The sequence below is a fragment of the Dendrobates tinctorius genome, unplaced genomic scaffold (assembly GCF_039654945.1).
Source record: "Dendrobates tinctorius isolate UK_male_01 unplaced genomic scaffold, ASM3965494v1 ptg000309l, whole genome shotgun sequence".
NCBI lineage: Eukaryota > Metazoa > Chordata > Amphibia > Anura > Dendrobatidae > Dendrobates > Dendrobates tinctorius.
The window spans coordinates 3,374,569-3,402,157 of record NW_027361976.1 but is presented as its reverse complement, the minus strand read 5'-3'; the positions used below and the strand labels follow the sequence as shown (position 1 = coordinate 3,402,157).

General features: G+C 45.0%; 1 protein-coding gene across 1 annotated transcript in view; it reads left to right on the top strand.

Annotated features, from left to right (window-relative positions):
- The window catches only part of SLC25A43 (solute carrier family 25 member 43), a 125,633-nt gene extending 102,049 nt beyond the window's left edge, over positions 1–23,584 (top strand). Inside the window, exons 4-5 of the mRNA XM_073560969.1 lie at positions 13,689–13,823; positions 21,172–23,584. Coding sequence (XP_073417070.1) covers positions 13,689–13,823; positions 21,172–21,378 — 342 coding nt within the window. The 3' untranslated portion in view covers positions 21,379–23,584. The remainder of the gene's footprint in view (positions 1–13,688; positions 13,824–21,171) is intronic.
- Positions 23,585–27,589: the final 4,005 nt, after the last annotated feature.

Below are 27,589 nucleotides of genomic sequence, written 5' to 3'. Positions count from 1 at the left end.
GACACTTTTGGCCAGGCCCTACTCTACTGTAACCTATTAAATATTTGTTAAAATATGCAATACAATTTAGGTATATTTTTATTTATTTTTCAATATCACATACAAGGAACAAATACCACCGCACCATGTCCAGACCACAACTTACCACCACATACAAGGAACAAATACCGCTACACCATATCCAGACCACATATTACCACCACATAGTGACCTATAATAAGACATACAAGGAACAAATACCGCCATACCATGACCAGACCACATATTACTACCATAGTGACCGAATAATATCACATACAAGGAACAAATACCACCGCACCATGAACAGACCACAAATTACCACCACAAAGTGACCAAATAATAGAATATACAAGGGACAAATACCACTGCACCACGCCCAGACCACATATTACCACCACATGGAGACTGAATACTACAATACTGGCATTAATAAAAAAAACATAATACTATGACCATAAGAGACATTATACACACAAGATCTGTACTTAGTATGCAGTGTCTGTGTACAGGTAATATAGTGATCAATGACATTATACACAGGAGCTCTGTATATAATGTACAGGTAACACAGTGATCACCGGTGACATTATACACAGGACCTCTGTATATAGTGTCAGTGTACAGGTAACACACTAACTCACCAGTGATGTCTCTAGGTGAAGTCCTTCATCTTTGGTTTTCATCTTTCATCCAGCACAGATCGCCATCACGTCTTCCAGCCAGGACTTGTCTCTGCAGGAAATAACACAGTTATCTAGAGCTGAGCTCCGCTTGCAGAACACATTACTTATTTTTTCCCAACTTCTACATTACACCACATGAAGAAAAAAAGGCGACATAGTATCAATCTACACAGTAACAGGACCACCCCCCATTTACAACAGTATCCTCAAGAAAATAAAATAAATACATCACTGCAGTAATAATATCCCTTAATTAGCCCCTATGGTAATAACATCCTCCATCCTGACCCCCGTGTGTCTCATTCCTGGCTTCAGCCATATGTTCTCCCATCCCACCCTCATCAGTATCCATTCTGCCCCATATGATCTCCCCTCCTGACCAATCTGTCTAAATCGTATCCATCCTGCCCCATCTGTCTCCAATCATGCCCGGTGTCTCACATTCTGCCCCCTCCTGTGTCTCACTGTCACATTCTGCCCCCTCCTGTGTCTCACTGTCACATTCTGCCCCCTCCTGTGTCTCACTGTCACATTCTGCCCCCTCCTGTGTCTCACTGTCACATTCTGCCCCCTCCTGTGTCTCACTGTCACATTCTGCCCCCTCCTGTGTCTCACTGTCACATTCTGGCCCCTCCTGTGTCTCACTGTCACATTCTGGCCCCTCCTGTGTCTCACTGTCACATTCTGGCCCCTCCTGTGTCTCACTGTCACATTCTGGCCCCTCCTGTGTCTCACTGTCAAATTCTGCCCCCATGTCCAGCATTCTGCCCCAGTGTCTTGCATTCTACCCCCAGCGTCCAGCATTCTGCCCGTAGCGTCCAGCATTCTGCCCCAGCTCACAGCCTGCCCCCATGTCCAGTATTCTGCCCCCAGCGTCCAGCATTCTGCCTCAGTCTCCAGCATTCTGCCCCAGCTTCGAGCATTCTGCCCCATGTCCAGAATTCTGCCCCAGCATCCAGCATTCTTCTGCTCCATGTCCAGCATTCTGCCCCGTCTCACAGTCTGCCCTCATATCCAGCATTCTGCCCCCAGCGTCCAGCATTCTGCCCCATGTCCATTCTGCCCCCAGTGTCCAGCATTATGCCCCAGCGTCCAGCATTCTGCCCCAGCGTCCAACATTCTGCCCCATGTCCAGCATTCTGCCCCCAGCATTCTGCCCCCAGTGTCCAGCATTCTGCCCCCAGCATCCAGCATTCTGCCCCCAGCATTCTGCCCCCAGCATCCAGCATTCTGCCCCCAGCGTCCAGCATTCTGCCCCCAGTGTCAAGCATTCTGCCCCAGCATTCTGCCCCCAGCATTCTGCCCCCAGCATCCAGCATTCTGCCCCCAGCGTCCAGCATTCTGCCCCCCAGCATTCTGCCCCCAGCATTCTACCTCGGGCCCCCTGGATAGCCGCTCTCAAAAAAAAAAAAAAAAATTCTTCTTACCTTGTTATCTGGCTGTGCTCCAGCGGCGAGGCTCCTTCCCTCTCCCAGTCCCACGTGGCACACTGACTGAATGAGGAAGTGGAGGAGCAGAGCAGTGTGTGACGTCAGGTGAGGGCGGAGCTGTGGCTGGACCATTATGCAGGGGGGGATTTCGGCGCTGGCTGGACCATGGTGCGGGGGGGGGCCTGCCCGAGGGGCCCGGCAGGCGCTGAGTCTGAATTTAAAATAAAGCTGCAGAAGCCTGAATAAAATGTAGGGGGCCCCAGCGCGGATCGGGCTGCCAGCGTGGTCGGGCCCCCCTAATCACCGGGCCCCATACACATGTAAGGCCTGTCATGCCCTGATGGCGGCCCTGATTGTAGGTTTCCAAGAATGTTTTCCAGACGGCCAAGTCAGCGATTAATTCTGATTCGGTGGCCCGGCTGGGCGATGCCCTTTGTAGCTAATGATAACCTGCGTGAGAAAGCCCTGCCGACCGGCATAACGCGACAAGCAAAATTGAGTAAGCCTAGTAAAGACTGCATCTGCTGGAGGGTGACTTTCTTTTCAACAATGAAACTTTTTACTATCTGAAGTGTTTTTTCTAATTTATCCGCCAGTAAACGAAAAATCATCTCATTAGTATCTATTTCGATACCGAGGAAAGGGAGAACGTTACATGGACCGATCGTTTTTTCCGCCGATAGTGGGACACCGAAACGCCTTGAAATAAATTTAAACTTCTGAAGAAGAAAAGAACAGAGTTTTGATTCCCTAGGTACGACGAACAAAAAGTCATCGAGGTAGTGTACTGTTGAATTGCTGCCTGTTTCGTGACGTACTACCCAGTCTAAGAAGGTGCTGAAAAGCTTGAAATAGTGACAGGAAATGGAGCAGCCCATTGGCAGGCACATGTCGAAATAAAAAAGCTGGTCCACCTTACAACCCAACAAATGGTAGCATTCAGGGTGCACGGGTAAAAGACGGAAAGCTGACTCAATGTCGGTTTTTGCCAGTAGGGCGCCGTGCCCCGCCGTGCGAACAAGCTCAACCGCTCTGTCAAACGAAGCGTAGGTCACCGACTAGTCTTCTGGGGGTATTGCGTCATTGACCGAATCGCCTTTTGGGTAGGAAAGGTGATGAATTAGCCGATATTTACCGGGTCCTTTTTTACGCACAATACCTAAAGGCGAGATTCTGAAATTTTTGAATGGTAATGATTGAAATGGGTCCGCCATCCTGCCAAGTTCTACCTCTTTTTTGTGATTTTTTTTTTGCTGTAAAATCTCTGGGAACTCTCGGGCTGATTTAAGGTTTTTTGCCGATTGTTGGTGTTCGGTTAAATTTAAAGGGGATGAAGAAACCGTACTTAAAACCGTCGTATAATTGCTGAGCAGCTTCTTTATTGGGATAAAGGCTTAGCCATGGGCCCATGGCGGCTACGCTCACCGGGGTTTTGCCTCGTAGCAGTTCTGCTTGCGAGGCGTGTACACTTTGATGCAGGGTGTCCGCCGCCGCAGGCTGAGCAGTCGTGTATATCTGCATGCCGCCTGGAAGCGACAGTTTCCACCATTGAATAACATGCAGGCCCCTGGTCTCCGTACGACCACAGAGTTTTGGCCTGCGGCTGCTGAGAAACTAGCGGCCGATGATGAAAAGGGAGGGTGTTTTTGTGTAAGCATTAATCGTAGCCAGACCTCTGTGGCTTTAACTCCCCATCTAGATCTGGTTGCAGGGCTAGCCTCCTGCATTACTCCTCGTCATAGCACCTCCAAGCAACACCGCCATGAGACTTATAGGAGTTATATATTAAATCCATATATATGAATAACTCTGAGCAGCGTTCTGGATGTTTTTGGCCCATTATACATCCTAGGACAGCGAAGGCCTGCAGCCAGTTGTTCATTGTATGTGCTACTTTACCTCTGTTTCTATCATTTGACCAATCGCCAGTCCTCCTTTCCTTATCCACTGACTGTTGGTCCGCTGATAACAGTGACCATATGTCTATATAGTCATTATTCCAGATCTTCTCTTTTTTCTCTAAAGGTACTGTCACACTTAGCGATGTACCAGCGATCCCGACCAGCGATATGACGCGGTCAGGATCGCTGGTACATCGCTAAGTGGTCGCTAGTGAGCTGCCACACAGGAAGATCTCACTAGCGACATCGCTGGGGACGGGGATCGCTACTTACCTGTCACACCAGGCGATCCTGCGTCCTCCCGCCCGGCTCCACGCGTCGCTCGTCCTCACAGCAGGAAGCGCCACAGGAAGCTGACGACGAGAAACAGTCCTGAACGTTCTCGCGCGATCAGCGATAACCAGCGGGGGAGCCGGTCGTAGGTAAGTATCAGACACAGAGATATCGCTAGCAATATCGCTATAACGTCACTAGTTATAGCGATATTGCTAGCGATATCTCTTAGTGTGACATGCCCTTTAGTCTATGTGTGTACCTAGCGGACTAATTCCGCAGAAAAATGCATCTTTATGTAGACTAGCTGATTGAGGTATGTTCCTGGTGACGGTTTGACCACTGTGCTGATTAAAGTGGTCGACTAGAGCCCTGATGGCTGATGCCAGGTTGCTCTCTTCTGTGTTGTGTATGTTGATATGTGGATTGGTTATGCGAGACTCACCGCTGTCTGTCGCCAGTCGAGTGTCTCCTTGTGAAGGAGGTACCCCTGCGATATCCTGCTCCCGGCTGGAGGCCCGATCTGGCCCAGAAATGTCTTGGCCATTGGAAAGTGGCTGGAATTCTGAATCGATGACAGAACTTCGATGCTGATGAGCCATGGTAGAAAGGGAAGGATCTTCTCGGATTAATGACGACGATGGAGCCCGTCGCAGCCGAAGGCTGCCGTGAGCTTGTGACGGCGCTCCCTGCTGCCTATGCGTCTGACTGGAGGACGCAAGATGTTCAACGCTGCTCCTCCGGCTAGTGGTCTGGTTTGGAGATTCCATGCAACGTCTACGGCTTGATGACCAAGAACGCCTGCTGCGGTGGCCCTCGGACACATCGGACTGCCCTGATGTGGAAGTTGACCTCCGTCTGGAGGAGTGCGACCTGTGGCGACTCCTGTTGTAGGTACACCTTCGCCTGCAACGGAAACAACGACCGCCAGAGGGACAGTGAGAAAGGTGGTGGTGGGGGGAATCCGCAGAGGATGGTGTGGAGGATCTGTGACGTATGTGGCTACGTTCGTGGTGGCCAGGTGTATGTTGTTTTGTAGGCTGTCGAGTAAGTGGTGTGGCGTTATTGCTTTCACTGTAGGTGTTTAATGGGGATGGCGTTCTGACCGCCAATGAAATAGTGTGCGATGCAGGTGTTTGCGACAGTGGTGGGGTTGGTTGCGTGTAGTGTGCTGCGTTTGTGCTTTGTGTAACACGTAGGTTTTGTTGCAGAGCGTCCTGAACGGTCGGGTTGGACCGAACAGCACGCTCGGCAGCAGTATGACAGTTCTCACCCGAACTCCCGTTCCGCACGGGCGGCAGTGATGCGCCCGTAGGAGAGACGTGAGAGACCTGGCTTGGTAGAGGGATATTGCTGGACCTTGAAAGGGTTGAACTTTGCTGAGTGCTTCGCTGCCTGCCCTCAAGTGGATGTGGCAGCAGCCCAGTCCTTGGTATAGCAGTGGAGGGGGCTGTGCGTGGCCGGACCCTGCTGGAACTTGAAAGGGTTAAACTTTGAGCGCTTCGCTGCCTGCCCTCAAGTGGATTTGGCAGCAGCCCAGTCCTTGGTATAGCAGTGGAGGGGGCTGTGCTGGGCCGGACGCTGGAGCACTGGTGACACAGGGTGGGCGGAGCCTGCGCCCGGCTCTGATGAGTGGCACCTATTAAAATGCTAGAGATGGGCGTACTACTTGTGGGGCTTCTGCTGTGATGCTGGGCGGAAGTGGGCGGAGCTCTGGACCGACTCCGCCCACTGCTCTTCAGTAGACAAGGGGTGGGTGGTGAGATAGGCGGAACGATGGAGGAGGAAGTGGGCGTGGCTTCAGCCTGTATAGGCGTCCAGAGCCTAATAATGGCATCCGGGTCTGAGGCCTACTGGCCAGAGCATCCGCAGCAGCATTTCGGGGGCGATGGTGACCAGTGGCGACGCTGCCACCGACATGAAGACGCACTGGTGGGCGCGATGTGCGCTCAGAACGCCTGCCAGGTCTCGCCGGGTCTGGAGAGGAGGAGGCCGGAGCAGCGGCAGTGGAGGCCGGACCAGCCCCAGATAAGCTGGGTGACTGCTGTGAAGCTTCTAGGTATCAGGCGGAGAGGAAAGAGACCCCCACCCCAGCACCTGAATTTAACCCCTGAGGGTGTGGCTGGACACCCCTTCCTCTCTTTCCGCTGGTCAGTGGGGCGTCCTAAATTATGGCATCACCTGGGGGGGAGTAGTGGGAGGGGAGGCACTGCACGGAGTTTGCTTATCAAATCCATGGGGGCTCTACAGTCAGAGACACTATCCTTATTCAGTACAGTGCCTGCCAGAAGTACAGTAATAAGGGATATCATCTGTACAAAACGTACAAATTTACAGGTATATTCACCCGACCGGGTCAATATCAGACGAAACATGTATGTTCAAGGAAGACTACAGGACAGCTGGTGGAGAGATCCCCCTTCTCCTATTTCCTTTTTTTTTTTTTTTCCATCTTTCTTTTCACAGGTTCTGTTGGACTGAATGGAGAATTTGGGGTGCTGATTTAATTGGTCTGCAAGCTGATCATACTGGCTGACGGCGAATTTGTGGCTTTCAGGTTTATGGACATTGTGAGGTTTTCACAACAAAAAGACATATATAAAGTTGGATAATGATGACCAGATGTGATGTATATACTAGGTAGAAGACAAGATCTTCATTGAATGTTGGAGTATTTTATGTTAAATTAAGATATCTTCCAGGGGGAAAGTATCATACAAATGCTAGGTTCACATTGGGAGATATTGCTTGGGGGGATGAAAGGGGTGGGAGTAAAGTATTTTTATACCTCTCTGACATCAAAAAGGAGAGATGGAGAAGGACTTTAAGATAATATGGTTGTGAATATTAAGATGTTAGGAAATTCATATGATAAATTGAGGGAAATAGATGTTGATCTAAGATTTCAGCGTTTCAAGGTTACATGAGGGTCAGGGCTCAGATAGAGAATGGATATAAAATAGATGCAACATGTTAAATATGGGATAATAGGCGGCGGGAAATTATTTCTCTTTTGGTTTGGATAATGGCGGAAAAAAGAGGATTCAACAAAGAGGTTGTTATATGGAGAGAGGGTGAAATGAGAAGGGGGGGGGGAAAGGGAGGGAAGTTAAAGTTCTTGAGCCCACTGCTATTGTACTAATTAATTTATTACTGACTGAGATGACATTGACTGGCAGTCCATACCTGAGAGGGAGAAGCTTCACACGTTCTCGCAGAAGAAACCATTTAGCAATTAAAAATGGTTAGATTAATAACATGGAATATAAAAGGGTTGCGCTCACCACATGAAAGGATGATGATACTTCGTCACCTGAAAAGATTGAAAGCAGATATAGCCTTGCTTCAGGAGACACACTTGGGTAAAGAAGACTTTTTCAGAATGAAGAAATTATGGGTGGGAGAAGTTTATGGTTCTAGCTCAGTAGACAGAAAAGCAGGAGTCCTAATACTTATACATAAAGCATTGGCACACAGAGTTTCATCCGTAGAAATTGACCAGGAAGGTAGGTTAATCCGTTTGAAATTAGAGATAAATAATGAGAGTATTACCCTGTACAATATATATGCCCCGAACATAAATCAAAAGACATTTTTTATGTCCTTACAGAACAAAATACTGTCTGCTAGTGGTAACAACATAATCATAGGAGGAGATTGTAATGAGGTGCTTAAGGAGGAAGAGGACAGAAAGGGGAGCTTAATAAGATTAAATCCAGGAGAAGGGAAGAGATATAGGGGGAAAAAAGGTTATTTGGAAGATATGATATCGAATTGGCAGCTGAAAGATGCGTGGAGAACATCTCACCCTATGGATCGGGAATTTTCACATTACTCTCATGCACACAAGTCATGGTCGAGAATAGACATGTTCTTTGTGTCAGATAAGATACTACACAAAATGTGTGAAGTCAATATTGAGGACATGGTGATATCTGATCATAGTCCTAAAGCCCCCTTTACATTTAGCGATGCACCAGCGATCCCGACCAGCGATATGACGCGGTCAGGATCGCTGGTGCATCGCTAAATGGTCGCTAGTGAGCTTCCACACAGGCAGATCTCACAGCGATGCAGCAGCGATACAGCGGACGATACTTAGCTTTCAGACGCGGCGATCCTGACGTCCTCCGTCCGTGTCCGCGCGTCGCTCGTCGGCACCAGCAGGAAGCCCAGCAGGAAGCGCCCGACGAGAAATGGAGCTGCGCGATCAGCGATGGACAGTGGGAGAGCCGGTCGGAGGTATCACACATAGCGATATCGCTAATGATATCGCTGTACGTCACCAAATCGGTGATGCTTTAGCGATATTGTTAGCGATATCGCTATGTGTAAAACCCCCTTAAATCTCTAGACATAGCTGTTGCACATCAGAAAGGGACGGACTATCTATTGCGATTCCCAGGAAACATGACAAAAGAGCAAGATTTTGTGAAATGGACAGGGGAATGGTGGACAGAGTTTGCAATGTATAATGAGGATCACAAACCTAACCCTAGACTATATTGGGAAACAGCGAAGGTAGTGATAAGGGGAAACATCATGGCTTACATGCAGAGAATAAAAATACAAAAGAGCAGTACTTAGCAGCAAGCAGCGAAGTTAGGAGCACCTATACAAAATATAAGAACTCACTACTGGATGAGGATAAAGATAAATGGATGCGGGCCAAAAACAATTTTGAAGAATAGGCGGAAAAAAGAGAGCAATTATATAGGAATTACTGGGAGGTAGAATTAAATAGGTATGGTGACAAAGCAGGGAGAATACTGGCTAATTTGGCTAGGGGAAGATATGTGGGTACATCTATAATAGCAATTAGAGATAAAAAAGGACAACGACTGACTAATCCCAAAGATATAAACAGAGTGCTGGGCAAATTCTATGCTAGGTTATACAAGGATGAGGATCATCAAGATGTAGCGGGGGAGACATGGCTGGGTAGAGTTGATATCCCTAAACTGAGGGAGGAGGAATTACAGGATTTAAATGGTTGCATCACGGAGGAAGAAATTAGTATGGCAATAAAAGGACTGGGGTCCAATAAGGCTCCAGGGCCCGATGGATTTAATGGTTCATTTTATAAGGTGCTGAGTGAGAAAATAGCTTCCCCTTGCAAAATGTGATTATATAAATCTTTAAGCGTGGGAACTATGTCAGAAGGGATGAATACGGCCTACATAAAGCTTCTCCCGAAGGGAGGAAAGGATTTGGAAGACCATTCGGGATATAGACCGATATCATTAATAAATCAAGATGTTAAACTTCTCTCAAAAATAATGGCAGACAGGCTGGCTAGGATACTGCCTAGATTGATATCAAAGCAACAAACAGGTTTTGTGAAGGGAAGATCAGCAGTTACTAATATAAGGAAAGCCATGTTATTGCTAGACAAGATTAGAGGGAAGCATTTGGATAAGGGAGAGGATCCAGCTATGGTCACACTGGACGCAGAAAAAGCGTTCGATAATGTGAGGTGGCCATGGCAGGGTCAAGTGTTGGATAAAATAAATCTGGTAGGTCCGTTTAGACAATTTTTGGCGGTACTATATCAGAATCCCAAAGCAAGGGTATACACACCGGGGTTTCTCTCAGATGCCTTTGAGCTGAAAAAGGGAACGAGGCAGGGGTGCCCGCTGTCCCCCTTACTGTTTAATTTGGCGATAGAACCTATGTCGAGATATTTAAGTGATTGCAGTTCCTACAAAAGGATAAAGGTGGGAAATGAGACAGTCAAAAATGCCCTATTTGCAGATGACCTAATTCTGTTCATGAACAACCCAGAGGAAGATCTCCCTATGTTGCTGCTTGAAATTGAAAAGTTAGGAAAATTCTCGGGCTTTCGTTTAAATAAGTCTAAATGTGAGATTCTGTTCATGAGGAGTGAGGTAAAACGTGGCCAGGAGAGTAATATAATGGGTATCCCGAAAGCGACAACATCTATAAAGTACTTGGGAATTTATTTGGGGAGAACCCCCGAAACAGATTTATGATCTCAATTATAAGCCTATCATAGACAAAATAGAGGAGTTGGAGAGGTGGGGAAATCTACCCCTCTCGCTGCTGGGTCGCTGCCACCTAATCAAGATGGCAAGCTTTGCGAGCCGCTGTCACACATACCGCCAAACATGAAATATTCGGTAATATGTAAAGATACCATTGCCACATGGAAGGCAGTAAGAAAAAACTAAGAATGTCGTGGAGAGTGTCGAAAACACCTGAATCCTTGGGCATTTCCTGCCTTTAGATTAGGAAGAGAAAATAAATTATACACAGAGTGGTTGGGGAAAGGTATACAGACGTTAGGGGACTTACTACATCTACAAGAAGGCCGCTGGTTGACGGGATTGGAAATGATAGACAAATTTGAGCTGCTGAGATTTCATTTGATGTTATATAGTCCAAGCATTATGTATTAGACCTCCTTCAGGATGTGAGGAAGGAAATCGATTCAGAAATATGGGAGGACTTGGTTACCAAAGACATTGGAGAAATATCTATCACCTCAATATATAGGATGCTGAGGGACATATTACGCCCTTCAGGGAAGGGCAAAATATTTCACAAATGGGAAAAACATATACATGATGAAGAATTTGAGCATAAGATTCTGCGGGGCTGGGAATTGGTAAGAAAGCATATCATCAATGAACAATGGAGAGATAGTCAGTTCAGAATAATGCATAAAACAATACGTGGCTTCAATATACCTCCGACTCCGCAGAATCCTGATAGGCAGACAAGTTTCCCAAAATGTACAATGCCCAAAACAGACACAGAACATGGATTGTGGTCATGTCCCAGAACTCTGGTTAAAAGTCCAGGATATGTATCTGAAGATATGTGGGATATGGGTAGAAGTAGATCCATTATGTTGGTTATTTCACTTTACGATGGGTAAAACAAGAGGGGGACGGCTACATGACTTGTTTCACACCATTGCAATGGTGACAAAACGTCTGTCATGGTCATGTGTGTCGGGACGCAGATGATACCGCAAGGCGGACCCATAACACACGTGACCCTGGATACAGCGCCTCCAGTGGGGCGAATTTAAATAATAATACGTGCAGGTGGATACGCCACCTCCACCTGGCGAATTTAGGGGTGCACTTAATCATGTATCAGGTGTTTCACCCTATAAAGGTGTGCTAGAGGTGTGCAATCATGGCCTGTGCTATTGTGAGTTTGTGTTCACTCTGTTTTTGGAGAGCCTGGATGAAGGATGGAGCTGGTGAGGAGTCCTGCGCAGCTTAGCCAGGGGGGAAGAGTGTCAGCTATGGTGTCTGGACGAAGGGCTGGCATGGCGTGGTGGAGTCGCAGTGATGGTGTCAGCGGGAAGTGTCTGCATGGTCTGGTGGAGTGGCTACTATGGAGAGTGGCACTCACCATGTGGGACTTGGCCGCTGAGCTGGACTCAAGCATGCTTGACTTCGTGGCAGAAACTGAACTCCTCCTTGGGACTCTGGTTCTAAGCAGCTACAACTGGTGTTGGACTCTGCTCCAAGGTTGCACTAAGGTGAAGGATCCTGTTATGGTGATGGATCCGGGTGGAGAAGATGCACTCAGGTGGAGGGCTCTGTTGCTAGGAGCGCACGCAACAGAGCAAAGCTAAGTGGTGTCCCCCTGTATTGTCTCTTTCCTCATGTGTGTTATTAGTGCAGTGGTGGGATTAGTCTCCGCACCGACCCATTCCCTAGTGAGGGTTTAGGGTCAGGGTGAGCAAGGGCGTTAAGGTACGCGTGCGGCGCCCGGTGCGAAACCGGCATAGGGAATGTTAGGAGTGCAGGGACACTGGCTCAGGGGAGCTCAGGAGGTCTCCAATTCCCTTTTCCCTATAGCAGGGCCCACCATTGTTAATGTTACCCAGGTTCCCCCCTTATTATTTAAATGCGCCTTACTGGAGGCGGTGTTTCCAGATATGTTTGCATAGCGTGTAATACCTAAATCCGCCAGGTGGAGGCGGCGTATCCACCTGCACGCTTTATTATTTAAATTCGCCCCACTGGAGGCGGTGTATCCAGGGTCACGTGTGTTATGGGTTCGCCTTGCGACATCATCTGCGTCCTGACACACGTGATCATGACAACGTCTAATTCTTCAACACTGGCTAGCTAAAACACTCCCAGGGGTAAAAGAGATCAAGGAAGGTTTAACATCGGTCTTATTTTTGGAAAAAAGAGAAACAGAAAGAAATAAAGATAAAATGACAAAAACATTTTTTTAAAAATGGAGAGTGTTTATAGAAACGTCACTGACCACCAGAGAAATTCAAGACTTAATGAGCGCCTTTGTGGATTCGGATTGGTATCTATTAGAGGATTTGAGTGGTAATCAGTGTAAACTGAAATGTGTTATATGAACTATATGGAGGATAAGGTGGAGCTGGAATTATGAAAATGTGGACGTAAGGGGGTTTGATAATTTTATATTTGTTGAGTTTATATTTGCTTCTATTTAGGCTTAGGTGATAAGCATGTTTAAATATGTTCTTTGTAGCAATTCAATGCAATGTTTATAACTTGTAATATGCAACTTCATTACAAAATCAATAAAAATGATGTTTCAAAAAAAAAAAATTTTTTTTTTTTTTTTTTTTTTTTGCATTTAGGAAAGTGGAACTTTTAAGAAGGAAGTTGGATAAAGCTTTTAGTTTATACTACTTTACCTTTTTGAGTTTTGGTGCCGGTTTATCAATTAGATTAGCCCTGACAAAAAACGTTGCTAAACATTCGAAACGCGTTGCTTTGCCCTTATCTATATTCCAATTTTAATTTTTCCATGAAATGGTCTACTGAAATTTTACCAGGTGCTGGAAATATTTCTTCCTGTTTTATTCCATAATTTCGGTATGTTGAATTCACTGTAAGAATCCGATTACACGGACCATCCGGCAGCTCAATATGACTGGTAACTGGTCGATTTTTGTACTGACCGGCGGTCATTTAATTGCCTGTTCACACGCAGTAAACAATGCGCACACTGATAATCTATAGTAATCTATACTAGATGGCTCTATGCACATAGGTTGCCATAGTTCTCGGCAGCACAAGTCCTGGTTTGACAGGATGATACTCTGAGTGTTTTTTTTTTTTTTCGGCATACAAAGAATTTCTCACTGAACAAGCGTTTTTGCTCCTTCATCAGGTGATCGATCGTCAGCCTGTTTACATGGTGAGGTTATCATGATGCAGGCTGTTTTAACAATGCTCCTTCACTATTGTCTTGCAGATTAAAAGCACCAAATTTTACTTCCACTGCCCATCATCAGCAGGATCCATAAAGTTTAAAAGATGACCAATAGTATTATTGCAGTGTTTGCATTGATCCTAAGCTTTTGTTTTTCAGCAATGTAAATATAATTATCTTTGTTATCATAGGCACAAAGCCAGGTCCTTCCTCATTGTGGGGGAGTGGATGTCCACTTCAATGGTGTGCTTGATTGCTTTAGACAAATTGTGAAAACAAAAGGTGTGCTTGGTCTTTGGAGTGGACTGACTGCAAATCTGGTTAAGGTAAACTTTTCATGTTTATTTGTTTCTTAACTGTGTCCTATAAGTATACAACCCTTACACTATATGTAGGGGTATTTGGTTTTCCCACATTACAGCTGATAACTTGTGGTCCCTGCAGAGGAGCACTTTGCGATCCGGCTATTGTGAAGGACACCTTCCTACTAAAAATAAGGAATTGTTCAAAAAGGATAAGGGTACTGTCACACTTAGCGATGTACCAGCGATCCCGACCAGCGATATGACGCGGTCAGGATCGCTGGTACATCGCTAAGTGGTCGCTAGTGAGCTGCCACACAGGCAGATCTCACCAGCGACATCGCTGGGGACGGGGGTCGCTACTTACCTGTCACACCAGGCGATCTGCGTCCTCCCGCCCGGCTCCACGCGTCGCTCGTCGTCACAGCAGGAAGCGCCACAGGAAAAAGACGACGAGAAATGGTCCAGCCTGTTCTCGCTCGATCAGCGATAAGCAGCGGGGGAGGGGTCGTAGGTAAGTATCAGACACAGCGATATCGCTAGCAATATCGCTATAACGTCACTAGTTATAGCGATATTGCTAGCGATATCTCTTAGTGTGACAGGCCCTTAAGCCCCAAATGTTTGGTATTATTACTATATCTGTTCTAGTCTGTGTGATGGTTAAGTGTACTTTAAGGGTGTGTTTTACAGCTGCCAACATATAGCTGATTGGCTATATACGCTGCTCCAAAAAATAAAGGGAACGCTCAAATAACACATCCTAGATCTAAATGAATGACATATTGTCATTGAATACTTTGTTCTGTACAAAGTTGAATGTGCTGACAAGAAAATCACACAAAAATCATCAATGCAAATCAAATTTATTAACCAATGGAGGCCTGGATTTGGAGTCCCACACAAAATTTAAAGTGGAATGTAATGTCCTTAAAACAAGTCAAAATGATGCTCAGTATTGTGTGTGGCCTCCACGTGCCTGTATGACCTCCCTACAACGCCTGGGCATGCTCCTGATGAGGCAGCGGATGGTCTCCTGAGGGATCTACTCCCAGACCTGGACTAAAGCATCCACCAACTCCTGGACAGCAGGAGAGGGAGGACTGGGAGCTTGCATCGCATCCAAATGAGAACCACTTTGGGCTGAGTTCATTAATCCACAGGTGGGTGCACGAATTCGCTGGTGAGCACAGCAGATATCCACAAGAAGAAGAAAGTTCGTTCGGCAGTCTGTGGTGCAACGTGACATTGTGGTGCAACGTGACATTGGTGGATGGGTTCAGTCGGGTTCAGGTCTGGGGAACGGTTGGGCTGTCCATAGCTTCAATGCCTACATCTTTCAGGAACTGCTGACACACTCCAGCCACATGAGGTCTGGCATTGTCCTGCATTAGGAGGAACCCAGGGCCAACCACGCCAGCATATGGTCTCACAAGGGGTCTGAGGATCTCATCTAGGTTTCTAATGGCAGTCAGGCTACCTCTGTGGAGCACATGGAGGGCTGTGCGGCCCTCCAAAGAAATGCCACCCCACACCATTACTGATCCATTGCCAAACCGGTAATGCTGAAGGATGTTGCAGGCAAAGCAGATCGCTCTCCATGGTGTCTCCAGACTTTGTCACGTCTGTCACATGTGCTCAGTGTGAACCTGTTTTCATCTGTGAAGAGCACAGGGTGCCAGTGGCGAATTTGCCAATCCTGGTGTTCTGTGGCAAATGCCAAGCGTCTTGTACGGTGTTGGGCTGTGAGCACAACCCCCATCTGTGGATGTTGGGCCCTCAGACCATCCACATGGAGTCGGTTTCTAACCATTTGTGTAGACACATGCACATTTGTGGCCTACTGAAGGTCATTTTGCAGGGCTCTGGCAATGCTCCTCCTGTTCCTCCTTGCACAAAGGCGGAGGTAGCGGTCCTGCTGGGTTGTTGCCCTCCTACGGCCCCCTCCACGTCTCCTGGTAGCGCCTCCAGCCTATGGACACTACACTGACAGACACAGCAAACCTTGCCACAGCTCGCATTGATTTGCCATCCTGGATGAGCTGCACTACCTGAGCCACTTGTGTGGGTTGTAGAGTCCGTCTCATGCTACCACGAGTGTGAAAGCACAACCAACATTCAAAAGTGACCAAAACATCAGCCAGAAAGCATTGGTACTGAGATGTGGTCCCCACCTACAAAACCACTCCTTTATTGAGGGTGTCTTGATAATTGCAAAAATAATTTCCATCTGTTGTCTATTCCATTTGCACAACAGCATGTGACATTGATTGTCAATCAGTGTTGCTTCCTAAGTGGACAGTTTGATTTCACAGAAGTTTGATTTACTTGGAGTTATTTTCTGTTGTTTAAGTGTTCTCTTTATTTTTTTGAGCAGTGTATAAGCTGAACGCCAGCTCTTTTATAACCAAATTGTTCTGTGCACATAGAGATAAATCATGATGGCAGCTCATTGTCCTATGTAAACCAGACATGTGCTGCAGAGAACAATGATATTCTCAGTGAGCTTAAAGATTCACATGACAAATTAACATTTTGGTCATTCGTTGGGTGATTGGCAGCCTGATTACATTAGCAAATTATTGGGCCTGATAACCGACCTGTATAATGTAAACTTAAGGTACTGTCAGCCTTAAGGTACTGTCACACTAAGCGATATCGCTAGCAATATCACTATAACTTGTGACGTTATAGCGATATTGCTAGCGATATCGCTGTGTGTGATACTTACCTACGACCCGCTCCCCCGCTGGTAACCGCAGATCGTGCAAGAACGTCCTGGACTGTTTCTCGTCGACAGCTTCCTGCGGCACTTCCTGTGGAGAGACGAGCGTGGAGCCAGGCGGGAGGATGCAGGATCGCCTAGTGTGACAGGTAAGTAGCGACCCCCCCCCCCGTCCCCAGCGATGTCGCTGGTGAGATCTGCCTGTGTGGCAGCTCACTAGCGACCACTTAGCGATGCACCAGCGATCCTGACCGAGTCATATCGCTGGTACATCGCTAAGTGTGACAGTACCATTAGCGATGCACCAGCGATCCCGACCAGCAATATGACGCGGTCAGGATTGCTGGTGCATCACTAAGTGGTCGCTAGTGAGCTGCCACACAGGCAGATCTCACCAGCGACATCGCAGGGGTCGGGGGTCGCTACTTACCTGTCACACTAGGCGATCCTGACGTCCTCCCGCCCGGCTCCACGCTCGTCTCTCCACAGGAAGCGCCGCAGGAAGCTGACAACGAGAAAAAGTCCAGGACGTTCTCGCGTGATCAGCGACAACCAGCGAGGGAGCGGGTCGTAGGTCACACACAGTGATATCGCTGGCAATATCGCTATAACGTCACAAGTTATAGCGATATTGCTAGCAGGGCTGTGGAGTCGGTGTCGTGGAGTCGGAGTTACTTTTGGTTGGAGTCGGAGTCGGTAGAAATGTACCGACTCCGACTCCAGCTTAAAAAAAATGTATTAATATTTCATAATTGAACTTTCATATGAATTTTATAAATGTTACTCAAATATATATGTTCTATCAAACTATGAACAACAGTGATAAGCAGTTCTGCTGGAGATAGAGACATTTCTTACTTCTTGTGTGTCATGTTCTCCACTGCCCTTATCTAATCTTATACTTGGTTAACCTCATGCTGCCCCAACCCCCCTACTTACAATGTATGAAACTGAAAGTGAAAATGTGTTGCAAATTCTTAGTAGTAAAGCTCCTCCTCTAGACTAGATCATACTAGGTGTGCGTCTTCCAAGCATCTCACAGCTGCCTGCTACTCAGAAGAGGAAGACTGTAAGAAGTATTATCCTTTCAACAAACTTTGCATCAGTTAACTGTGAGTACATGAGGAATAATAACAGTATTACTGACCACTATATCAGTTGTACGACCTGGCAATAATTTTGTACAATTGTTTTTAGGAAAAACAATTGTCATTTGGATTGTGAATGCAGAATTAAAAACCTGAGAATGTCAAAGAAGCATCACATTAAATCAGCTGTATTTGAACATTTCACCATCACTCAAGATAGAAAACATTATGTCTGTCAGTGTATGACAAATGATCCAGACGAAAACAAATGCTGTGAAGCCAAGATGAGTGCATATTCAGGCAAAGATAAAAATGCTCCTACCAGAGCTACTAATCTAAAGAGACATTTACAGCGCTTTCATCCAGAAGTACTGAAAGCAGTGGATGAGAAAGACTGCATCCAAACCAATGAACCAGTGCCCAGCTCTTCCAGCCAAACAAAGGAGCAGAGAACATTGCAGCCATCAGTTGCAAGATATTTTGTCAGTGACAAAGTTACTGTGACAATGACAGTAGATACATTTAAAAAACAGATCATAGAGCTTGTTGTAAAGGATAGTGTGCCTATTTCATTATTTTCACGACCAGCTTTTATGTGTCTGAATGGGGAAATGGCCCGCAAGCTTGGTGTTTCTCTGGAGAGAGAGTATTAGAAAATTAGTAATCGAAGAAGCTTTTAAACAAAAGGAAGAACTTAAAAAAACTCTCAAGGGGCGCTTTCTGTTTCTTAAAATGGATGCCTGCACACGTCACAGAGTGAACTATTTTGCCATCAATGTCCGATTTGTTTGTGACAAAAATGAAATAGTTACCAAGACATTGGCAGTAAAAGACACCAAAGCTCATCACACCAGTGAGTTTCTCCAGGTCTTGGTGGAAAAGGTTATGCAAGACTATGAACTTAAAAAAGAGCAAGTTCTTTCTGTCGTAACTGACAATGCTTCAAATATGATAAGTACTATTAAGCTAATGAATGAGAGTAATGATGGTGACCAGCAGCTAGAAGAACATTCTGGGTCCACAGACACAGAAATGTAACTGAGGAGCAAACTGAAGTTGCTTCAGATGAACAGCAACATGATAGTCTAGATGATCTTGTTGAAACTGTGTCAATATGTTCTTTCATTCATCACATGCGCTGTGTTGTGCATACGCTACAGCTGGCTATAAGAGACAGTCTGCAAGAAGGACATGCTGCTGCACTGATTGGCAAGGTGAGAAAATTGGCTACTGTTGCCAGAACCCCTAATGTTGACTCAATTTTGAAGAGACGTGCTGGAAAAGGGGCAATTATTGATCAAGCCACACGATGGGGCAGTACTTACTTAATGATTCAGCGCTTGGTTGAACTGAAAACCTTTCTTGTAGACATGGCTAACCCTCAACTGACGCTAAATGAAAGTCAGTGGAATCAGGTGACTGAGCTGGAAAAATTGCTAGAGCACCCATTTACAGTGACTAAAAAATTACAAGCAGAGGACTTAACTCCAGGTATTTTCTTAAAGGAGTGGAAGAACCTGATGTTTCGCCTCTCCCAAAGAGGAGGGTTAATTGCAAGTGGCATTGCTACATCAATGAAACGGAGAGAGGAGCTACTATTACAAAATAACATTCTTGGAAGCTGTTTATGTAGACCCAATGCATCGGATTCTTCTAGATGATCAACAGCTAAGTAAAGGAAAAGAAGCTCTGTTTGAAATAGCAGTAAGGATGAAAGGGTTGCAGAACAGTCAGGAGGAACAAGAAGAATTTGGTCGTCCTGCCACATCTTCACCCTCATCATCAACTGATGAAGAATTTAATTTCGAAAAATATTTGGATCACAAGGACCGTGCAAAGCGTTCCCGCATAGAAGAAGAGTCATCCCCATCAAGGAACACAGCCAATACATTTCAGCAGAATTTTTCATGTGCACTAAAAGAAATTGAGAAATTTGACCGTTCATCAAAAATAACAGTGCAACAAGCGATTCCTCTGTATCCTGACATTGTCAGAGATGTTGCCCGAGTGGTTACTGCTTTGCCACCAACACAAGTTAGTGTAGAGAGGTTGTTCTCTGCTCTCAAAATAATTAGATCAGATTTGAGGGCATCCATGAAGGAGGATCTGACAGAGGCAATACTTTTTCTGAGGACAAATTTATAGATTTCTTCTTATTAACTGCATAAAAGTGTTTATTGCACATTTACTTACAGTTTAGAAAAGTTTATAAAAGTTATTTGCTATATTCTAATTGTATTCTAATCAATGTAGTTTTTGCTCTAAGTGGTCTGATTACTTATATGATGGTGAGAAACTGAATAAGCACGATGTTTAATATTTTACAACAGTAAATTTGTTGTTATGAATTGGCCATTTATGAAGGAGTCGGAGTCGGAGCCTGATAAAATCCAGGAGTCGGAGTCGCAACTGTGGCTTACCGACTCCACAGCCCTGATTGCTAGCGATATCGCTTAGTGTGACAGTACCTTTACACTGGCCAATAATCTATTTAGTATTTCTGAGATCAGTTGTTTCACTTATTATCAGCTTGTTTAAAGACTGTAAGTCACCCTACGAATGAGTATTTCACTTGGGTGAAACTACATTTAAAGGGTTATTCCCATTTTCTTGGACTCTTATTTTTTTTTCTTATTGGGCGAGGTACTAACAGGCAGGTAGTTGCTACCTACTTGCCTATTCTGCCTGGCACCCACTCAAAGTGATGACAAACTACTCTGCCAGAGATTCTGGTGCTTCACATCAACATAGCATCAACTCCCGCCTGCTGTGTTGACAGGACGTCACTAATGACCTCAGCAGATTGACAGCCAGCTCTCTGCGGTTATGCAGTGGGGAGCCTGCTGACAATTGGCATGGCAGTCATGGCCTTACAGCAGAGCGGATGACAAGCATCTGCTATGTCAAGATCAGGAATGCCGGCAGGAGCATTGAGCCGGCAGAGATTGGCGCTGGGCTTCACAGGTACTGTAGGTACTTATTGACTACCTGCCTCGTTCTTGGCTCAATAGGAAAAAAATACAGTGGTCCCAGAAAATCCCCTTTGATAGATGGATATTGTTGGATACAGCGTGTAAAAACGAGCATTTTTGCAGTTATATTTGATAATCATTTTGCCGACTATCTATGGAGAGCCACGTTATTTCCATTTTGGATATGGATTGAGAAGTGTTATTTATTGGCTAAGTTAGAAGGTGCTGGATTTCAGATTTTGAACATGTAGGAAGTGGAATTAGCAGGGGGCTAAGTTTGTAAACCTAATTGGTGAAAAATGCAGTGAGTTTACTCTTTGTCCTCAGCCTCTTTGCTAATTCATATTGTTTGAGTATCTAGGCACGCAATAGTGTTCTGTGTTCCAAAATCTGCTTGATTAAACTAGTAACCCCCCAAGATACTGGTCCCATAAATCACAATACTCCACTTCAAATTTTCGTTAGCTTGCAATAGGATGAAGATAGACTTATTGATACATTTGTAAAGGCAGAATTCTATTCATTTGTGTTGGTTTTGCAGCATCATTTTCATGTTTTCCATTAATGCCCGCTTTTCTTCTTGACAGGTTGTTCCTTATTTCGGTTTGATGTTTGCCACTTTTGAGTGCACCAAGCGGTTCTTTCTGTATAAAAATGGTTACACTGTTTCCCCATTAAGTAACCAGCTTATGCCAGGGGTTGACCAGAGCCTTGGACCCCAAGAGCTGGAGGAGCTGCGCAAGTTTTTAAGACATAAGAATTTAAAAAACCGGAATCCATCTCTTAAAAGTTGAGTTCAGTTGGGAGAAACCATGAAAAACGCAAAATATATTTATATTTTTGGAGTGGCGTTAATTTTTTTTCTAATGTGTATGTAGATACATCTATGTATAAAAATATTGTAAGACTGCACTGTTACGGTAATTAGAACGGTTTGTTTGCAATGTTCACTTCCAATTTATGCGCTATCAGTAATGCAATGTGCAATGATCATGTACTGTACATCACAAAGAACTACCGTATATACTCATGTATAAGTCGAGTTTTTCAGCACATTTTTTGTGCTGAAAACGCCCCCCTCGGCTTAAACATGAATCATTGTGATAGAAAACGGCGGGGGAGGGGAGCGGTGGGTGGCAGAGGCAGGAGCACGCACAGTTGCAGCCGCTGGCTTCCAGCAACTGCCGGGTTATCAAGGGTGCCCGCTCATTAAAGGGAATCTGTCACCCTTTTTTTAGCCTTGCAGCTGCCGGCATAGACATCGGGGTTTATCTACAGCATTCTGTAATGCTGTGTGAATGCAGCCTAAATTTATATAGCTGCACAGTTATAGAAAATGTCATCCTTTTTTATTTTCTAATGTCAGATTATGAAACCACGTGCTGTAGTGTAGACTAATTTTAAGCATCCAGAATGGTTTGTTGTAGAGTGAGCTACTGTCACTTTCCAACCTCACTATCCAGTTGGCTGCATGTCTATTTCAGTACATTTTTAGTTTTCTTAATGAAATCACAATTCTGTAGCCTCCATTCTTAGAACTCCGCATTATGGTGTTCATCTGTTATTCCTCCTTGAAATTTATGAATAAATTGAAAACTGGATGATAGTGCTGATAAGTAGCAAATTGGAAAGAGACAAGTCAAATGTATTCATATATTTTCAGGACAGTGCACCTATGAAGATGGCTAAGAATTGCTATTTTATGGAGAATACCAGCATTTACTTGAATGGACATATCGGAAGCCGTGACAGGTTCTCTTTAAGTACTTTTTAAACGAAGGAGAAACAAATCTGGATGAAGACACATGAAATGTTCAGAATGTGAACATAGACTATTCTGTGTAACATTCTAGCATTATGACACTTAGGCCAGGGTCACACTTGTGAGATACTCGCACGGGTCTCGCGTCTCAATACCCGGCACTCGGGACCGGAGTGTGCGGCTGCATGTATTTCTATGCAACTGAGCGCTCCAGTCTGAGTGCCGGCGGCAATGCCGGGTACTGAGACGCGAGACCCGTCCGAGTTTCTTGCACGTGTGACCCCGGCCTTAGAGCAAAATACAAATCGGTTTAATTACTTTCCACTTCTGTTGGGGCATTTTAGCTCTATTGTGGTGGATGAGGAGGACTTTACCACTTGTAACTCTATTATACAAAATAGACGGTTGCTCTGGCAGAACCTGGTATTACATGCATGGTGATTCATCTAAAGGAGTTCCCTTATTACACAAACAGGTTTATCTTCCATAATGTGATGTCCTGAAGCAGCCATCATATGGAAATCTTTTCTTCTGCACCAGGCAAAAATCTGTGACTGTATCTGCTGCACTTGGCACTCTCTGGCACCTCTGCCACTGACGTCACTATGGCCACATTCTGTATTTGTCCTTTGCTAATCTGTGTACTCCATTGTACATTTTGTATACTGTGTATAAACTTGGGGCTCGTTCACACGACCATATTTTCGGTCCGAGTGCTGTCTAAAAAAAAAAACAAAAACGGACAGAACTAAGGATAACAATGAGGCAGGTGAGCAATTTTTCACTGACCAAATCTGCATCTGAAAAAAAAAATTTCAGCATGCACTGGTTTCTTCCATGTGTTGAGACTCTCCTATACAAGTTCCTGGGTGCACAGAAAAAATCGGATGCCGTACGGAGCCACAGTCTAGCATATGATTTTTACGGATACATTGCAATTCTGTAAGATGGGAAACTATAAATGGTCTTGTAAATGATTAATGGCTGCTGCAAAAAAAGACTGATTGTGTACGGGCAACAAGTGGGGGAAATAATCTAAGTTTTCTGGATGAAACTGACAATTGTTGATATGGTCGCCTGAACCTAATCTTATTGTGTATTTGAGCTATGACTATTCTATGTTTGTCATAAGAATATTTTTATGTATTAAAATTGTCAATTAATGTACAAATTCTATATGTTCACTAAATCTTTCATTGTGTTATGTAAATAACAGAATTAAATTATTTTCAGTAATATCCAGGTTGTATTCTATGTAAAGCAAAACATTGGCTTGGGGATGTTAGATGCAGTGCTAAAAGTGTCAATGTCCAGAGCAATCGGTTAGATCACATCTTCCATTTCCAAATCTGCTCTGGGAAAATGCAATCTGGGATCTGACTGCTAATAGGCCACATTGCCACAACGCTTCCATGGTCAAAAACGTGGCAGATCTGACCTGGAAAGATCTTAGCCCTCTACCAGTAATGGTGGCCATACACATTAAAGTAGTTTTTGTTGAACAACAAGTGAGTGAATGAATGTCTGATGAGCAATCATTACGCCTACCCCTTGTATCCCAAATGTGGCCTTTTACAGTCACTTATTAACAGTATTTACCTGCCCAGGTCTCAGAACTAATGCATTATCAGGATACAGCTAACCCTTTTAAAGGGAACCTGTCACCAGTTTTGTGACATAGCAGCTAAGAGGAACACCCGATTCTAAAGGCCCCGTTACACGCGTCAATGTCCAAGCGATCCCACCAACGATCCGACGTGGATGGGATCGCTGGGACATAGTTAGCTGAACGCTGGTGAGCTGTCACATAGACAGACTCACCAGTGATCAGGACCAGCGGGCAAGCTGGTATCCAAAGTAAACAGCGGGTAACTAAGAGGCGCGTGGCTCTTAGATACCCGCTATTTACCTTGGATACCAGCTCCCAGCGTCGCTGATTGTTGGTCTCTCGCTGTCACACACAGCGATGCACGCTGGCCAGCGGGAGACCAACGATCAAAAAATGGCCCAGGACGCTTCTGCACAATCAGCGATACCCGGCAGGGGGGCCGGTTGCTGATACATGTCACACACAGCGAGAATGCTGTGGCGTCACAAAATCAGCGATCTCGCTGTGTGTGACGGGGCCTTTACACTATGGTTGGTCCAAACAATAAAAGCAGTTGTTACCATCCACCTTTCGTGTCTCCCCTTTTTCCTTATAGATTGTAAGCTTGTGTGCAGGACCTTCATGCCTCTTGGTATCTGTTATGATCTATGTGATTATTGTTATGCTGTAATGTCTATCGTCTGTACAAGTCCCCTCTATAATGTAAAGTGCTGCGGAATATGTCGCGCTATGGAAATAAAATTATTATTATTAAAATATCACCTTACTCGGCGTCTGTGCTGCATTCCTTAAATCCTTGTATAATCCTGACTCACAAAAACCTTTTTAATTTCTCCCACACTGTGGTAATTTCAGTCCAGTCAGATGGGCGTGGTTTCGGGCCTCTGCATCCCTCCCATCAGCTGATGGTCACCGTCCTACTTTGTGGATAACGCCTCACGCCATCCACATTGCCGTGGGACATCTTGCGCCTGCTCAGAAATATCGCGTTTTGTACCTGCGCAGTATGCTTTACCCAACTGCAGGCAAAGACGAAAAACAGAAGTGTCATGCGCCGGCACACGTCTTGCCAACTCATGTACCAGAACTATGTTTGCCAGCGCATGCACACTAATGTTTTCGGCTTTGCCCGTAGGCGCAAAATGCGATATTTCTGAGCAGGCGCGATATGTTGCATGGCAATGTGGATCGTTATCCATGTCGGGAGGACGATGAGCATAAGCTGGGGAGAAGGGATGCAAAGGCCCGAAATCATGCCCATCGGACCGAGACAATCATACTGCGCAGGAGAAAGTAAATAAGGTTTTCGGGAGTATACAAGGGGAGTTGGGATTATATACGGATTTAGGGAATGCAGCGCAAACACTGAATAAGATGATATTTTTATGATATGTCACAAAACTGGTGACAGGTTCCCTTTAAATGGGTTTGTGGAAGGGACGATTGCTTATTACTAAAATTGCACATAAAAAAAAGGCTTTTATAGGGCGCTGGTCACATACAGGTAATGCACAGTGACTGACTTACAGTCTATTTGTGACGTGGATACTATTAGATAGTGCTGGACATCTCGCCTAACCTAAGTGCACTCCATGGGGACAGACACCCTAGTTTAGAAGGCCAAAAATGCTGGGCCTGGCTGCACCCTGAAAAATAACATATAAAACAATATATAATATATGAGGTATTGGTCACTGTTTTGGCCAAAATATGCAAACTCACAACCTGCGTCAAAGGTTCTCGCACTTGCGAGTCCCTACACTAAAATTTAAAGGCAAAAGACAAAAAAAAGAATTTTAAAAAATCGTCTAAAAATTCAAGCACCCCTGGGCTGGGCTGCCTCCCTCCTCCCATGTCTGAGAATATGATTTTCTGTCCAGAATCGTGGATGGCCCATAACTTTCCACTCGAAGCTCTGAATGGGTCGGTGGTGCCGCCACTGGGTTCCACTGGATTTTATTTGAGCATAGGGACTAAATATGCCTACGGAATGTAATTCCTGCTAGCTATGCTTTATAACTCAATAACGCAGAGTGCTGCGGGCACGGGCGTATGGGGAAAGGAACGCCGATTCGGATTATATGCTCGGCTAGTCTCAGAGATGGTGCAATCTATTATAGGTCATTTTCCAGATTCAATACCTCTGAGCCTTGCTGTAACTTGTGCCACGAGGTCTCCATGTGCTTGGTCAGACAAAGGGAGCCAGCTAGCTGTAGCTGCAGGAGATTTCACACCCTTGGGTAAAGAGCTTCTTCCTGGCGTTTTAATTAAAAGGAAACATTGCATGGCTTTTTATGGCCTGTGGGAACGCAAGGGTGGGGGCACATTCTAGGGTTGGACGGACATGTCCTGAACCTATAATCCAAAATGGATTCTCCCCTGTCCCTCACATAAACCATGAAACTTAGTTCCAGAGAGAGCTTTGAGTCAATCTCCACTACTTACTCTGCTATGTCACTTTGTCAGAAGGTTTAGCTTTGCTTTAGCCAGATAATAAATATATATATATATATATATATATATATATATTATTTTTTTTTTATATATGTAGGTGGGTTAATGGAAGGGAAAATAGGAAGGAAGCAGGGAATTCTGAGAAGTTCAGTATTTAATATTGTCAATAGAGGGCAACTGCACAAGTCATCAATCTATAAAAATGCATAGGACCCACAAAAAAGAGTTGTCTCGCACCTAAAAAAAAGATCATGTAATAGAATTGCAAAGGCTATTGTGCAAAAAAAAGTCAAATGTGCTCTTATGTGTTAGCAAATGGACTAGGCCTGTCATTAGGGTCATGCAAAAAATACATTTGGTATAAAGAAAAATCAAATATTGGCTTTTTGAACAACAAACCATAAAAAACTTTATTTTTTTACTTGTATTTTTTTTTTACATGTCATTGCATTAGCTGAGTGTACCTATGCTATCAATTAACAAGACGTTGCTTGTCCACAGAGCGGAAGAGAAGTATCTGTTCTGATGATGTGACCTCACAGGAAGCAGGAGTCTCGCTGGCAGGAGTGCTCCATGACTGCTCTGAGCCGGGAGTGATCGGCACACGGCAGGACAGCTAGTCAGCAACTACCTGCCGATAAGTGCTTAGCTACATAGTAGGAATAAAGTCCTTAAAACCCCCTTTGCAGCTAGGGTTACACAACCACGCTCTACCCTAAAGGTGGAAAAGGTTGATTGAGACGTTGGTGAATGACGTATGTGTCCTGTGTTTTTCACGGGCCGATTATGAAGGCATTATAGTCTATATGGCTGAGCGCATATCTGTCTTTGGTCACACAGAGACATGTATGGGGAATGTCAATCTGTGACTCAGATCAAAAACAGACAAGTCTATGGGTCCATGAAAAGTCACTGACAGCGCAGTGCCTTACTCATGCAATCAGTGTGCTGGCTGTTTTTAACATTGTAGTACATGGGAGACTTGTACTTCATTTTTTCAGAGAAAATTATTGATGAAAATAATTTAAGAAAGCTGGTGAAATTTAGACCGTTTTTTTTTTTTTTCTTTTGCTCACCAGGAAAATCACTGACACTTGAATGAGTCCTAAGGCAAAGGCTTGGAGGTTTTTGCGTTAGCCTTAAGAGGAAGGACCTAATGGCCAAGACAGAGCTTCTACAA